This window comes from Trachypithecus francoisi, unplaced genomic scaffold (assembly GCF_009764315.1).
Source record: "Trachypithecus francoisi isolate TF-2019V2 unplaced genomic scaffold, Tfra_2.0 Lachesis_group0, whole genome shotgun sequence".
Taxonomy (NCBI): Eukaryota; Metazoa; Chordata; class Mammalia; order Primates; family Cercopithecidae; genus Trachypithecus; species Trachypithecus francoisi.
Window position 1 is genome coordinate 25,807,636 of NW_022681453.1, and position 17,321 is coordinate 25,824,956.

The 17,321-nt window shown below is 39.2% G+C and overlaps 1 protein-coding gene across 5 annotated transcripts in view; it reads right to left on the minus strand.

Annotated features, from left to right (window-relative positions):
* DENND6A (DENN domain containing 6A) overlaps positions 1–17,321 on the minus strand; it is an 86,643-nt gene that overhangs the window by 49,058 nt on the left and 20,264 nt on the right. For 4 of the 5 annotated variants that reach the window (XM_033210216.1, XM_033210217.1, XM_033210214.1 and 1 more), the window contains 7 exons: positions 13,847–13,885; positions 13,707–13,749; positions 7,212–7,324; positions 4,728–4,808; positions 2,606–2,711; positions 1,919–1,998; positions 281–343 (listed from right to left, as the gene is read on the minus strand). In XM_033210216.1, the coding sequence (XP_033066107.1) occupies positions 281–343; positions 1,919–1,998; positions 2,606–2,711; positions 4,728–4,808; positions 7,212–7,324; positions 13,707–13,749; positions 13,847–13,885 (525 nt within the window). The remainder of the gene's footprint in view (positions 1–280; positions 344–1,918; positions 1,999–2,605; positions 2,712–4,727; positions 4,809–7,211; positions 7,325–13,706; positions 13,750–13,846; positions 13,886–17,321) is intronic. The other variant, XM_033210215.1, reaches the window with a different exon arrangement.

Genomic DNA, 17,321 nt, shown 5'->3' on the forward strand with positions numbered 1-17,321 from the left:
CCAGAATCAAAGCTTATTGAAAAAAATTCACTTTTCCTTTTTCCCCACAATTAAAATATAAATTTTGAGTTCTCCAGTCTCTACTGGAGAAATAACAAGAAAAAACACCCTAAGAAACATTAGAGAATATATTACCAATTCATTAAAAACTATTTAATGGGACATTTCAGTAATATTCAGAAATATGTAATAAACTCAAGAAACTGCATTTGCTAGTTTAAAAATTCTGTTAAAGAGACTATATGTGCTGGATCATTCTACCATAGGTACCACACAATACCTGCTGAGTTAACTGCACTATTTGAGTTGTCCCAGGTTTGTCATGACATGTGGGAATCCGTACCTAAAAGAAAGACAGGAAATCATTTTTGGCTATAAAAGAATGGGGGATGAGAAGTGCTATATCCTGCTGCTAAAAAGGTATGGTCATTAATGCCAAAAAAGCTACAAAAATAAAACTATCTATATCCGAGTTAAAAACTAAGGTCATATTTATTTTCAGTCACAGCAGAAAGTAAATCAAGGTCTCCATATCCACATACACACAGTAATCACTAACTCCCTGAGAAGCAAGTATGTTGAAAAACAAAATGGACATCAGCTTCATAATGCTTCCTGTTTATTGTTCCAATCTTTGCTTCATTAATATACACACACCCAAACACACCCTCTCAAGCTTGCCAAATGTTTGGATAAATCTCACAGGAAACAATGAGAACACTCCATCCAGAGCTATCAGTATTACTTTTGATGATTTCCCAAGGAAAAACACAATACAGATCCTACAAAAATGGGCAAATGTAGAGAGAAAACATTATCAAAAATAAGTCCTACTCCATAGTGAATTGCAAAGCACTTAGAGTACAACTCATACAAAGTCTGAGAGGAAAATGCTAATTCATTTAAAAGAAAAATCTAACAGAGAACAATATCCTGGGATGAACATGTGTGGTCTGACATCACATGTTAAGAACATCATTTAGGACTAAGAACGAATGGCTTTCCCAATTTATCTTAATTTTTATTCATTCATACTCAATTCTACCAAGTAATCTGTTTCTGCATATCACTCATCTCTGGAGGCACTGGCAGGGCCATGGAGTTGCAGAATTCTAGGAGGTAGGATGTACGTGTACATATATAACATATAAATGACACTGTTCTGCCAACTCTAGAGGATGCCATGTGATCAGAGGCGACTGAAGTTGTGTGACTAATGGTTCTAGGAAGCAAAATGAATTGCAATATCTCTATAATGCCTCACATCAATGACAAACAAGGGAAAGCAATAACATGACTAATATTGATATTAGGTTAAAAAGCAAAGCCCATCTGTGAGCTTCCTACAAAGTTCTTTCTTTGTTTGTTTTTGTTTTTTGAGACAGGGTCTTCTTGTGTCGTGCAGGCTGGAGTGCAGTGATGCAAACATGCCTCACTGCAGCCTCGACTTCCCAGGCTCAAGCAATATCCTGAGTACCTAGGACTACAGGTGTGCACCACCACACGCCACTAATTTTTGTATTTTTTGTAGAGACAAGGTTTCGCCATGTTGCCTAGGGTGGTCTTGAACTCTTGGGCTCAAGGGATCCACCCGCCTCGGCCTCCCAAAGTGCTGGGATCACAAGTGTGAGCCACCACGCCTGTTCAAAAGTTCTTTAAAAAGATCGCAATTAGCCTGGGAAACATAGCAAGATTCTGTCTACAAAAAGTTTAAAAATTAGCCAGGTGTGGTGGTGCATGCCTGTGGTCCTGGCTACTTGGGGGGCTGAAGTGGGAGGGTCGCTTGAGCCTGGAAAGTTGAGGCTGCAGTAAGCTGTGATTGTGCCACTGTACTCCAGCCTGGGTGACAGCACAAGACCCTGTCTCAAAAAAATAAAAATAAAAATAAAAAGGAGACAACTGAGATATAAGACACTACCTTCATTACCACCCCCATGATTGGCAGGTGTAATGTTTTCCCTGGCACTGGGGCAGGCCATCGATCAACATCATTACAAGCTGAAAAATATAACAAAATATTTTCTTAGAATAAGTGAAAATATCAAAGTATTAAAAATGAGGCATTAGAAATAAGAAAACTACTTTCCATATAGCAGAAAAAATATACTGGGAAGAATGAAAGATAAAAGGCAAAAGAAAAGTGAAAGTGATGAAAACATTTTATATTTCACTCAGAAATACACATATGTTGGCTAATTTATATCCTAAGTATTAAAGGGAGTTTTCGTATTCATTTATTACTACTAATTAGCTACAAAAGCACATCAACTGGCAAAGGCCTTCCATCTGTAGCAAGTGACAAAAGGATTTTTCAACAGTACTCTTGAGTATTAGAACTATCGACTCAATATTCATTTATTATTATCCTAATAATAATAAGCATCATCAAAGTAGTTAGAGGAAATAACAACAGACAGTTTTGGATATCTGTAGGTACAGATGCCAGACAAATAGTCTTATACCTTTCTCCTATCATATATTCCTTAAATTCTTGCCTGAATTTTTATAAATTGTTATAAATCAACTTCATTTTAATCATTCATTTCCAGTAAAAATTTTAAAACTCTTTCATAAAGGTACTCAACTCATACAATGTTAAACTTACCTGCTTCCAAATAAGGTTCACTCTTTTCAAAATACTCTGGTGCTATCTGTTTGAGCACAGTGTGAAAAAAATGAATATAAGGTAGTTTGCTGATCAAAACCAAGGACTGAGGAAAAAAAAAAACAACAATGTTTTAAAAATTGCTTTGCCATTCATTTCTTGCATAAGCAATAATTAACAAGCTAAAGTGAGCAAAAAGTGTGGATTTTAAAATAAAAAGGCTTTTACAGTGGATAGTCAAAAGGAAACAAAACCATAGCTACAGAATACAAAAAGCTTAACCTTATTGTTACACTTTAACAACATAAAAGCATGTAACAGATTTTCCTGCTCTTCAAAAAAAGAATTTCCTATCAACAAACTAATGTCATGAGTAACTTCGAAAGCCTAGCTCCTGTTATCCTTAAAATAGCAATATCAGGAATTAGCCATATGAACTTTTCCTATTAAAGAAAGAGCAAATTTTGATACTTTTGCAAAAGACTTACGAGTTATATTTTATAGTTCAACTGCCATAGCCACAGAGTTGGAAATTGTAACGTTATGGTTTGATCATTTCAGATACAAATTAGGCCAATTTTTAAACTTTTTTTTTCCTTAAAAACCACTCTTTATCTTTCTAACACCAATCAGTGGTCAGGGCAAATTCTGAGTACAAAAGGGAAAGGTATGTCTTGCTAGCTGGGATTAAATAGGAAAGATTGTTTTATTTTTGTTTCTCTTTTTTTTTTTTGAGATAAAGTCTCACTCTGTCACCCAGGCTACAATGTAATGGTGTGATCATGGCTCACTGCTGCCTCAACTTCTTGGGTTCAGGTGATCCTCTCACCTCAGCCTCCGAAGTAGCTGGGACTACAGGTATATGCCATCAAGTCTGGCTATTTTTGGGGGGCATGGTGGATTTTTGGTAGAGATAGGGTTTTGCCATATTGCCCAGGCTGGTCTCAAACTCCCAGACTCAAGCAATCTGCCCACCTTGTCCTCCCAAAGTGCTGGGATTACAAGTGTAAGCTACTGTGACCTACCTGATTCTTTTTAAGAAACAAAAGGAATTGTATATTTGGAATAGAAACAATAATGGCTAAGATGTTGCTAAAGTTTATTTACTAGCTCTTTAAAAAAAGATGTAATAGTTCAGGCTTTTATTAGTTGTAACAATATTACAATCTGCTTATTCCTTCCCTTATTCCAAAATGTAAAAATTAAGTGGACTCCTCTGGCTTTTGGCTTTTGACAGAATCCTGTGCAATAATTGTAACTTACTGTCAGGAATCTAGCACAGAGAGCAAAAATTCAATAGCAGTTAAACATATAGAGACAGGTGTCCAAGATATTAAAAAAAACACACACAAAAAAAAACTAGATAAAATATAAACCCAAGGCTAAGCACAGTGGCTCACACCTGTAATCCCAGCACTTTGGGAAGCCGACGTGGGTGGATCACCTGAAGTCAGGAGTTCAAGACCAGCCTGGCCAACATGGTGAAACCCCATCTCTACTAAAAATACAAAACTTAGCTGGGCATGGTGGCGCACACCTGTAATCCCAGCTACTTGGGAGGTGCCTGTAATCCCAGGTACTCAGGAATACAGTACCTGTACTCCCAGCTACTTGAACCTGGGAGGCGGAGGTTGCAGTGAGCTGAAATCACACCACTGAACTCCAGCCTGGGCGATAAGAGCAAAACTCTAACTCAAAAAAATATATGTATATATAGGCCGGGTGCAGTGGCTCACACCTGTAATCCCAGAACTTTGGGAGGCTGAGGCAGGTGGATCATGAGGTCAAGAGTTCAAGACCAGCCTGGCCAAGATGGTGAAACCCTGTCTCTACTAAAAATACAAAAAATTGGGCAGGCGTGGGGTGGGCACCTATAATACCAGCTACTCGGGAGGCTGAAGCACAGAATTGCTTGAACCTGGGAGGCAGAGGTTGCAATGAGCTGAGATCACGCCACTACACTTCAGCCTGGGCGACAGCGCGAGACTCTGTCTCAAAAAAAAAAAAAAAAAAAAATATATATATATATATAAAATACCAAAGACTTTAAAACTAACAGTTTCTATTTTTCTAATCACAAAATTAAAAAATACTTTTCTTTAATAGTGTATACGACAATTACCTTCTGAAAGTAGCCTCTTTTTAGAGTTTTATCTCGAACTTGCCGGAAATACACATATCCATAAAAATAAGCAGGATCCTTCTATGAAGAAAGTGACAAGTAAGTGTGTATGTGTGGGGGGTACATATATATGTATCTATACCTATATCCATATCTATATCTTTTAATATTAACATCAGTTTCCTTTATAAACCCAAATCAAGACATGAGATATACACAAAGAGCTAGTTATGCTTTTCCACCAACAAATAATAATCATGATAGCAACAGTCAGATCAGAACCTTCTAACTCTTGACATGGTCCATATGATGTGTGTAAAAACTTAAAATTAAAACAAAAACAACCCCTCCTAACTTGCCCAAAGATGGCAAAGTACTAATCACAATCTAAGTACTAAAGTCAGATTTTCCCCCTATAACTTACTCAGCTTATATTCTTTATTCGTCTCTATACCAGGTGATTGAAGTTAAAAAACAGTCAAATTCTGTTTTCCCCAATGTTGTATTTAGTTTCTAAAAAATTCTACCTACAATTTTGAGATTGTCATATTAAGGGATCAATCTTAAAACAAAATGAGGTATCCTAACATACAATTTCAAGAGAGAAAATAAAAGGAGTTAAATGACAATCTGAATCTTACATAGTCAGTTATACGTTAACCCAATAATAATGAAGCATAACAATGTTTATCAACATACAATCTGAAAGGTAATTGCATTTCAAAAAAATTTAAGAAGCATTTACATCTTAATGGAGTAAACTTTGGCTCAGTTCCTTATTGGATTATTATTCCTTAAACAAATATATATTGACTACCTACTTTGAACAAGGTAATGTGTTAGAGAAGATAAAAAGATGCATAAGACACAGTTCTTCCTCAAGGATATCATGATTTAGGAGGGATAAGAAAAGTAGAGAAATGAGGCCAGGTGCAGTGGCTCATGCCTGTAATCCCAACACTTTGGGAGGCTGAGGTGGACGGATCATGAAGTCAGGAGATCAAGAGCATCCTGGCCAACATGATGAAAAATACAAAATACAAAAATTAGCTGAGTGTGGTGGCATGTGCCTGTAATCCCAGCTACTCAGGAGGCTGAGGCAGAAGAATCACCTGAACCCAGGAGGCAGAGGTTGCAGTGAGACGAGAGCACACCACTGCACTCCAGCCTGGTGACACAGTGAGACTCCATTAAAAAAAAAAAAAGTAGAAAAATGACTATTATTTTAATAGGAGGGTGGGTACCATGAAAAAGCACAAATTGTTACAGGAAAGCCAAGGGCAAACAGTAAAGATTTCATGGAGGCAGCTGTTTTTGAATTGGGAATTGAAGGATGGATATGACTTAAACAAAGACAAAGGCATTCCAGGTTGAAAGGGCTAGGAGTTTTGGTAAAAACACAAAAGACAAAAAAACTACATGCTATCTCAGGAAAAAGCACATACTTCAGTTTGACTAAAATATGGCATACATACGGCACACATAGAAAGCAGATGAAGATGAAATTTTGATAGGATAAAGGTCTTATTTTGGAAGGTCCAAAAAGTGAAGACAAGGAAGTAGTAACCTCTTTACTCATTAAACAATTTGCAGTCATTTTAGATTTTACTTTATATAATATATATGTACACTTTAGCTGGTAACACTGTATAAGATATATTGTGCTGGAATAAAACAAGAGGTGGGACGTCCTTGGGTAAATTTCTTATCCTCAATAGCCCTCAATTCCCTTATCTACAAAAGGATCTCTCTTGGAACACTGTAAGGAGGATTAATTAGATGATATATGCTTATTAATACAGTATCTAGAACATAAAAAGCCCTAACAAATAACAGCTATTATTATCATTGGTTGGAAGAATATATTAGTAGTGACAGCAAGAAGGAGATGGCTCTAAGAGACATTTCACAGGTAGTATCTCTGCCCTTAGTGGAACCAGGGAGGTAAACTGTAAAAACTGGTATCAGGAAAATTATGTCCAAGTCACACTGGATGTGCTGATAGGGCATCCAGATGAAAACGTTCCTCATGTAGTTAAAAAAAATCTAGGCTCTAAGATCATCTGAATTATTAAAATGTTTTAAATAAATAGTAACTAAAACAAGGCTCATTCAAAAATCAAAAAGAGACAACTATGTTATCATCAAGTATGGCTACCTCAACTCTAGATATTTACTATACAGTACAACTCCACTCCCAAATCTAATTCAAGAGTTTATTAACAAATGAAAGAAAATTACCTCAACATTCTAATCCATTTTTATAATTCACAATGACATTATGTTTCAAGCACAGCAACTGTATAAAGTCTCTTTCATTCAGATGCTGAACCCTTATGAATAAGACTCACTTAGGAAATTCAGCTATATAATATAGTAGCAAAACAAAAGCAAAATATTTCTGAATGGTGTCAGAGGTAACTGAATAAATGAGTTCTAAAGTTTCCTCTCAAATGGACATTTTTCTATGACTACTTTTCCAACCTTTAAGTAAACTGGTAAATCTTTGTCAAATTGATCCAGGAGACAATGCAGCGACACCCTCCTCCCAGAAGACTGTCGAAATCTAAAACAAAACTGGGTATCTCCAAGACAACCTAATGAAAATAAAAATGAAATAAATTAAGGATAGCTTAGTATAACATTTATCCAGTTTCATCAATTTTAGAGCTGAAAAAAATCCTATCAATCATTTTAACCCATTCTGTCATGTTTTGAAGGAAAAAAAGGAAATCCTAAGAGTTCAAGTGACTTGCTCAAAGCCATCCTTGCTGGTCAGAGGCAAAGCCAGAGTAAAACATGCATCTTAACTCCTAAGTCTCTTTACTATTTTTTCCTATTCCATATACCTCATGTAATTAAAAATTTTTGGAATATATCTGCATATAACGTTGACTCACAAACATAATAATGAGCAAAAGATGCCAAACACAAAAGAACACATATTGTTCAAATCCACTTTTATAAAATGTTTTGAAAGCAGGCAAAACTAAACTGTACTGCTTAGAGATGCATGGCTGGATGATAAAAGTATAAAGAAAAGAATTGTTATAAGAAAAGATAGTGGTTACATTTGGAGGAAAGATTCACCTCAATTTCCTTGTCAACAAAATCAAGGAGTACTGTTAGATAATCTCTAAAGTCCCTTCCAGTAGTAACATTCAAAGATACTAAAATAAAATTCCCCAACTTGACCTATGACTGTACCGAATTCCAAGCATCTTACCCAATATGCTCACTAAGAAAACTAAAGATCTACAAGATCCAAAAAGATATAACAGTTATGCTGTGAGCACCATAGCTTTCTGATGATTCACTCAAAAACAGAAAAAATTTTAATGGAAATTGACTTTTTCTTTTATAAACAGAGTTATAAGAATGAACTTACATAATTTTATTTTTTTGAAACAGAGTCTCGCTCTGTTGCCCAGGCTGGAGTGCAGTGGCGGGATCTAGGCTCACTGCAACCTTCACCACCCGGGTTCAAGAGATTCTCCTGCCTCAGCCTCCCGAGTAGCTGGGATTACAGGTGCGCGCCACCATGCCTGGTCAATTTTTTGTATTTTTAGTAGAGATGGGGTTTCACCATGTTGGCCAGGTTGGTCTTGAACTCCTGATCTCAGGTGATCTGCCCACCTCAGCCTCCCAAAGTGCTGGGATTACAGGCGTGAGCCACTGCACCTGGCCTTTTTTAAAAAAGTTTTCGTTAGAGATGGGATCTTGCTATGTTGCCCAGGCTGGTCTTGAACTCCTGGGCTCCAGTGATCCTCCCACCTCAGCCTCCCAAAGTGCTGGGATTACAGGGGAGAGCCACCACACCCGGCCTTAAAATGTTATTTCTACATTTGTACAAACACAGCTACAGAGTGGATCAAAATGTCTAAGACTAAGATAAAACATGAAACTTCAAGACCCAGCCCCCTCCCTTGACCCTCAGCTTATATAGTCACTCTCTCTGATTAAGGTGGTTAAGCTGGATTGCTGAGAAACAGTACTTTAGACCAGAGCTTCTCACAGTTTATTCCATAGACTGATGCCAGTCCATAAACTTGTTACTGTTTCATAACCAAATAAATATGCAAGTTGAGAATATACATTTAGAAACTTTCATAGCAACTTGATATTACTGTAATAAATTTGGATGTTTAGACCAGGCACAGTGGCTCACGCCTGTAATCCCAGCACTTCAGGAGGCCACGGCAGGCGGATCACCTGAGGTCAGGAGTTTGAGACCAGCCTGGCCAACATGGTGAAACCCCATCTCTACCAAAAATACAAAAATTAGCCAGATGCAGTGGCAGGCACCTGTAATCCCAGCTACTCAGGAGACTGAGGCAGAAGAATTGCTTGAATCTAGTAGGCAGAGGTTGCAGTGAGGCAAGATCACACCACTACACTCCAGCCTGGGCAACAGAGCAAGACCCTGTCTTAAAAAAAAAAAAAATTAGACTTTTATTTTACATTTCTTTTTTTCCTCGTTTCATTTTATTTTTCTAATTCAAGTAAATTGTTGTATAAAAATATTGGTCCACAACAGACTGGAAATATTAAAAACCCTAACTGGCCCTTCAACACAGTCTGAGAAGTGCTGCTTTCGCTACTGGGAAGTGTAAAGCACATCATGATGTCACTGCTGTCTACAGAGAAGAAATGTGTTGAGACGAATATTGTCTGCATGTTAAGTTCATCCAGAACAAGGAGGATTAACGATTCCCTCATATTCATCATTGCTTCAAACTCTCTCTACTAATGCTGAGTTTGTTCTCTGGACATGTTTAAAATACAGTGACTACTGTCCTTGGGCAATCATCACAGCTTAAGCCTCAGGAACACCTACATCCAGATGATGTTAACGGTAAATGATAAGGAAAAAAACACTGGACAAATATGTATCAGAGGGAAGACCCACTTTAAACTTAGGCTCCTAAAGATAAAAGCCATTCAAATAGAACAAGAAACTAAAACCTAAAAAACCAACCAAACAAAGCTTTTTTTGTTTTGTTTTGTTTTTTGTTTTTTTTTTTGAGACGGAGTCTCGCTCTGTCGCCCAGGCTGGAGTGCAGTGGCGCGATCTCGGCTCACTGCAAGCTCCGCCTCCCGGGTTCACGCCATTCTCCTGCCTCAGCCTCCTGAGTAGCTGGGACTACAGGCGACCGCCACTGCGCCCGGCTCATTTTTTTTTTTTTGTATTTTTAGTAGAGACGGGGTTTCACCGTGGTCTCGATCTCCTGACCTTGTGATCCGCCCGCCTCGGCCTCCCAAAGTGCTGGGATTACAGGCGTGAGCCACCGTGCCCGGCCACAAAGCTTTTTTTAAAGTCAGGAGAATCTAAAGTGGCAGAGGGGCTGGGAAGGGCAAACCATTCCAATCTCAAAATGATTTTTATCTGTGTCATTTTTTCATCCAGTCTAACAAGCTGTTTTACTTTAAGTGTACACAATGGAAATACAGGCTTGATTTATGTCTCTTTCCTAAAGACGACTGTGTCTGGATTTCCTTCTACAGAAACTAAAAGCTGTCCTGGGAAATAATAAATCTATTTCAAAGTTGGTACAGTAATCCCAACTTTCTTTTTTTTCTTGAGATGGAGTCTCGCTCTGTTGCCCAGGCTGGAGTGCAGTGGCACAATCTAGGCTGACTGCAACCTTGGCATCCCTGATTCATGAGATTCTCCTGCCTCAGCCTCCTGAGTAGCTGGGACTACAGGCACACACCAACATGCCCAGCTAGTTTTGTATATTCTTCAGTAGAGACGGGGTTTCACCATGTTGGCCAGGCTGGTCTCGAACTCCTGACCTCAAGTTATCTGTCCGCCTCAGTCTCCCAAAGTGCTGAGATTACAAGTGTGAGCCACTGCACCCAGCCTCCAACTTTCACTTAATAAACACATTTAAAAAACCAAACTCTTTGGATAACTACAACTAAAAATAGCAATTTCAAATATTTACAAAACATACGGTCTTCTTGCTACCTAGAATAATGATGATCTGTTAAGACAGCAAAGTGCCTGCTTTCAGGACTTTTGTAGATTTTCCTTGTACCAACCAATACTTCAAGTCACAGGAACCACACTTCATTTGATGTGCAGCACATAAAAAAAGCATTAAATAATATCTATGAGGAAAAAAATCGGTTGGGCGTGGTAGCTCACACTTGTAATCCCAGCACTTTGGGAGGCCGAGGTGGGCAGATCATGAAGTCAGGAGATCAAGACCATCCTGGCTAACACGGTGAAACTCCATCTCTACTGAAAACACAAAAAATTAGCCGGGCGTGGTGGTGGATGCCTGTAGTCCCAGCTACTCGGAAGGCTGAGGCAAGAGAATGGTGTGATCCCGGGAGGCGGAGCTTGCAGTGAGTGGAGATCACGCCACTGCACTCCAGCCTGGGTGACAGAGTGAGATTGCATCTCAAAAAAAAAAAAAAGAAAAGAAAAACAATCAGCCAGGTGTAGTGGTTCATGCCTGTAATCCCAGCACTTTGGGAGCCTGAGGCGGGCAGATCACTTGAAGTCGGGAGTTCATGACCAGCCTGGCCAACATGGTGAAACCCCATCTCTACTAAACATACAAAAATTAGCCGGACATGGTGGCAGGCAAGTGTAGTCCCAGCTACTTGGGAGGCTGAGGCAGGAGAATCACTTGAACTGGGAGGCTGAGGTTGCAGGGAGCTGCGATTGTGCCACTGCACTCCAGCCTGGGTGACAGAGCAAGACTCCATCTCAAAAAAAAACAAAAACAAAAACAAAAAAAAACAAAGAAAAAAGAAAAAAAAATCTATAGGTCATTCACAAGCCAAAAGTACTTAAAAATTTTTTTGGTAATGACACATGCAGAGGCTATAAAACTAGATATAGGCTACCCAAACACCACAGAATTAACTTCTTAGCCTTGATGTATGAGTGTGGGGGACTTTTCCTCTACCATCTTAGGTTCACTAACTGGGCTGTGAAATAACGAACAACAGATTAATGAGAAAAGATTTAGTTCGAATGCATACAAAGGCTTCAGAGAAAAAAAAGTAAAACCCAAAGGAGGTGGTTAAACTTGGGAGCTTAGATACCATTTTAACAAAATAAAATAAAATGCACACAGCGACTAGACAAAGGAAAAAGGATTTGGACTCCTAGGGGTGGTAAATTGTGGGAAGGTAAACATATGGGTGAAACTAATGAAAGATAATGGTTATTTTAGCAAGGCTTATTTATGCAGAACCAAGCTGGTACCATCTCCAGTGATAAGAGTTTTCTCTGGTGATTCAGAATCTTTCTCCTCTTCCTGGTATGGGAAAGGGGAGGGGTGACACCTTCACAAAGGGAAATGTATGTACTGCTTTTAGGCATATGGGGGAGGGTAAAGGGCTCTTTTTGCATCTGCTGTTTCCCAGTTGCTTTCAACTCAAAACAATTCTTAAGCCAAAGTGGTATAGTTCGGGGTGGTATATTCTGATCCCCTTCATGCTCATGTAGGGAAGTGAAAAACAGAGGGGAGCCATGACAATCAGCTATGATCTGAAAGAGAAGAGCATCCAGTGTAATTCACTGGGATTCCATGCAGAAAGTCAGTTCATCCCGCAATCCATACAACTCAGCTTACTTTGAGTCCTGGAAATCTAACCCATCACAATAAATAGGAAGTGTATGTACAGATTTTATAAGAAAAATGTTAACTGAAATGAAGATACATTCCTACAAGACCTCTGTATCATTATTTCATAAATGGGTCAAAAACACTAAAATAATTCCAGGTCAGAAAAAATGCCTCACTGGGATCTCTAAAAGGCAATATCTAATTCACCAAGATATCACTTTTCTTTCATATAGTTCACCAAAGCTGAGTTCCAAATGCATAGGAAAAAAATTCTGGAAGCATTTATACAGAAAGGAGAAAATGCTAAAAAAAAATTTTTAACTGTCAAATCTCTCAAATCAGATTGAAAGAACTAATTAACAGAATATTCGAAGTAACCGGCTGGGTGCGGTGGCTCACGCCTGTAATCCCAGCACTTTGGGAGGCCGAGGCAGGCAGATCACGAGGCCAGGAGATCGAGACCATCCTGGCTAACACGGTGAAACCCCTTCTCTACTAAAAATACAAAAACAAAAAATTAGCCGGGCATGGTGGCAGGCACCTGTAGTCCTAGCTACTTGGGAGGCTGAGGCAAGAGAATAGCGGGAACCCGGGAGGCGGAGCTTGCAGTGAGCCAAGATAGCGCCACTGCACTCCAGCCTGGTTGACAGAGCGAGACTCTGTCTCAAAAAAAAAAGAAGTAACCATAAAAGGAAAGAAAATTAGACTGTCTCTGCTTTATAGGGTTATAACTGTGTGTGGCCTGAGAAGCTGAATGTTTTGGTCACTATAAGCCAAGAAAAGCTAGTTTGAAAGTGAAACACAAGAGGTAACCTGAAGGATGTCAATGATTAGGACCACACAAAAGGAATAGCTTGAAAGAGACCAGCAAAACCAAACTGAACAATAATCAGACCCTTATATGTTTTTTTCTATACACCAAGCACTATGCCAAGGCTTTACATATATTAACCCATATAAACTACTGCACACAACTTATGGCCTTGCTTCCTGACCAAATTTATCCTGGCTTTTTTTAGGTTCACTGCTTTTACAGAGTTCCTGGTAAGCTCCCAGATTCTGAACTGAAAGTAAACTACACACTATATAAACTATTTAATACATATTCCATGAACCCTAAATATACCAACGTCACTGATTTTCAACCTCTTCACTATTTCAAGAGTTTATTGTTCCTTGATGGTTTACCTCATCACACCATAACAGTTATTTTAAGAGTTGAAGCTAGTAAAAGCAACAATGACATGACCAGGCATCATTAAAATAGGAATAAAAATCATTGATCTGTTTGCATTCTAATATGCTATTACAATCAATTTTCATACATTAACAGTATAACTAGTATTCTTAGCATAAAATTAAACAGAAACAATAGATGAAAAATAGTTACCTGAATTTGAATCTGGAAAAGACAAATAGCAAATATTGGTTTTCTGAAAAAGAAAACAAAAGCGATGTATGCTGACATACAATCAATAAAAATTAACAGAAATATAACAGTAAACTATACAGAGCAGTATTTTTACTTACTTCTTTATCAGTAAGTTTGGAATGCTGAGGATAAATTACCTGGAAGAAAAGAGTTAAATTTTGTTAAACATATTATAAACGTTAGTTATAAACATATTATAGGCCGGGCACAGTGGCTCACACTTGTAATCCCAGCACTTTGGGAGCCCGAGGCAGGCGGATCACTTGAAGTCAGGTGTTTAAGACCAACCTGGCCAACATGCCGAAACCCCATCTCTACTAAAAATACAAAATTAGCCAGGTGTGGTAGCATGCACCTGTAGTCCCAACTACTCGGTTGGAGGCTGAGGAGGGAGGATCACTTGAACCCAGGAGACGGAGGTTGTAGTAAGCCGAGATCACGCCATTGCACTACAGCCTGGGTGACAGAGCAAGATCCTGTCTCAAAAAAAAAAAAAAAAAAAAAATATATATATATATATATATATATGTATTTTAGACTAGTCTTTAGTCTACTATTTTAGACTGTTTCATATATATTATATATAAAATATATATAAAAATACAAAATATAATATATATAATATACATTGTGTATATATATAAAAACTTTAGTCTAAAATAGTAGTTGGTTATGGTCAAATCACTTTCAGAAATAGTTCACTGAAGTACAGATAAAGAAAATGCAGTACATATACATAATGGGATATTATTCAGCCATTAAAAAAATGAAATCCAGGCCAGGCATATTGGCTCACATCTGTAATCCCAGCACTTTGGGAGGCCGAGACATGCAGAGTTCAATACCAGCCTGGTCAACATGATGAAACCCCCATCTCTACTAAAATACAAAAATTAGCTGGGTGTGGTGGCTCATGCCTGTAATCCCAGCTACTCGGGAGCCTGAGACATGAGAATCACTTGAACCCAGGAGACAGAGGTTGCAGTGAGCTCAGATTATGCCACTGCACTCCAGCCTGGGCGACAGAGTGACATTCTGTCTCAAAAAAAAAAAGAAAGAAAGAAAGAAAAAGGGGGAAAAAAAAAAGAATGAAATCCTGTCATTTGCAACACCATGGGTAGAACTGGAGGACATTATGTTAAGTGAAATAAACCAGGCACAGAAAGACAAGTATCACATGTTCTCACTCATATGTAAGGGCTAAAAAGAGGAACTCACAGAGACAGAAAGTAGAATAATGATGGTAAGTTACCAGAGGCTGGGAAGGGTAGTAAGGGTTTGAGAGGCGGAATAAAGAAAGCATGGTTAAGGGGTACAAAAATTAGTACAGGCCGGGCGCGGTGGCTCAAGCCTGTAATCCCAGCACTTTGGGAGGCCGAGACGGGTGGATCACGAGGTCAGGAGATCAAGACCATCCTGACTAACACGGTGAAACCCCGTCTCTACTAAAAAATACAAAAAAACTAGCCGGGCGAGGTGGTGGGCGCCTGTAGTCCCAGCTACTCGGGAGGCTGAGGCAGGAGAATGGCGTGAACCCGGGAGGCGGAGCTTGCAGTGAGCTGAGATCCGGCCACTGCACTCCAGCCTGGGCGACAGAGCGAGACTCCGTCTCAAAAAAATAAAAAAATAAAAAATAAAAAAAAAAAATTAGTACAAAAGTTAGACCGAAGCTAGTGTTTGGTAGCACAATAGGACAACCATAGTTAAAAATAATTTATCGTATATTTCAAAATCACTAAAGAGTAGAACTGGAATGTTCCTAACACAAAGAAATGATAAATGCTTGAGGGGATGGATATCCCAATAACTCTGATTTGATCATCATACATTGCATGTCTGCATCAAAGTATCACATGTACCCCATATATATGTGCAACTATTATATATCCACAATAATGAAGAATTTTTTGTGGTTTTTTTGTTTGTTTGTTTTTGAGAAGGAGTTTCACTCTTGTTGCCCAGGCTGGAGTGTAATGGTGCAATCTTAGCTCACTGTAACCTCCACCTCCCAGGTTCAGGTGATTCTTCCGTCTCCCAGGTTCAAGCAATTCTCCTGCCTCAGTCTCCTGAGTAGCTGGAATTACAGGAATGTGCCACCACACCCGGCCAATTTTGTATGTTTAGTAGAGACGAGGATTTCACCATGTTGGTCAGGGTGGTCTTGAACTCTTGACCTCAGGTGATCCACCTGCCTTGGCCTCCCAAAGTGCGGGATTTCAGGCATGAGCCACCGCGCCCAGTCAAGAATATTTTTTAAAAAATACTGGGAGGCCGGCTGGGTGCAGTGGCTCACACCTGTAATCCCAGCACTTTGGGAGGCTGCGGCGGGCGGTTCACAACGGCAGGAGATCGAGACCATCCTGGCTAACACGGTGAAACCCCGTCTCTACTAAAAATGCAAAAAAATTAGCCGGGCGTGGTGGCATTCGCCTGTAGTCCCAGCTGCTGGGGAGGCTGAGGCAGGAGAATGGCGTGAACCCAGGAGGCGGAGGTTGCAGTGAGCCGAGATCGCGCCACTGCACTCCAGCCTGAGTGACAGAGCAAGACATCATCTCAAAATATATATATATATATATATTCGGAGGCCGAGGCAGGTGGATCACGCCGAGATCAGGAGTTCAAGACCAGCCTGGCCAACACGGTAAAACCCCATCTCTACTAAAAATACAAAAATTAGCTGGGCATGGCGGCGTGTGCCTGTAATCCCAGCTACTCGGGAGGCTGAAGCAGGAGAATTGCTTGAACCAGGACCCGGGAGGTGGAGGTAGTAGTGGGCCCAAGATCGTGCCACTGCACTCCAGCCTGGGCTACAGAGCGAGACTCTATCTCAATCAATCAATCAATCAATAAATAGTTCTGCAGCACTATTCACAATAGCAAAGACATTAAATCAAACTAAATGCCCATCAATGACAGATTGGATAAAGAAAATGTGGTACATATATACCATGAAATATTATGCAGCCATAAAAAAAGAATGGGATCATGTCTTTTATGGGAACATGGATGGAGCTGGAGGCTATTATTCTCAGCTAACTAATGCAGGAACAGAAAACCAAATACTGCATACTCTCTCTCATAAGTGGGAGGAGCTAAATAATGAGACCTTATGAACACAAAGAAGGAAACAACAGACACTGGGTCTACTTGAGGGTGGAGGGTGGGAGAAGGGAGAGGAGCAGAAAAGATAACTATTGGGTACTGGGCTTAATACCTGGGTGATGAAATAATCTGTATAGCAAACCCCCAGGACATGAGTTTACATATGTAACAAACTTTCACATGTACCCAGAAACCTAAAATAAAAGTTAAAAGACAAAAAAACAAAAAGAAACAGTTCACAAACTTTAATAATGAAACAAGGGGGAAAGCTGGGAGCAGTGAGTAATATTTACATTAGGTAAAAAAAGTTTGTGGTTTAAAGTTATCTCCAAAAGATTGGTAAAATCATTAAGTTATCAAGAACTATTTACCAACTGACTAATAACTCAAAGCTTACTGAGTCTTTTCTTTGGTAGCCTATAATGTACAGAGAAGATAATCTTTCAGCTGGTGTCTACTTCAAGAAATAAT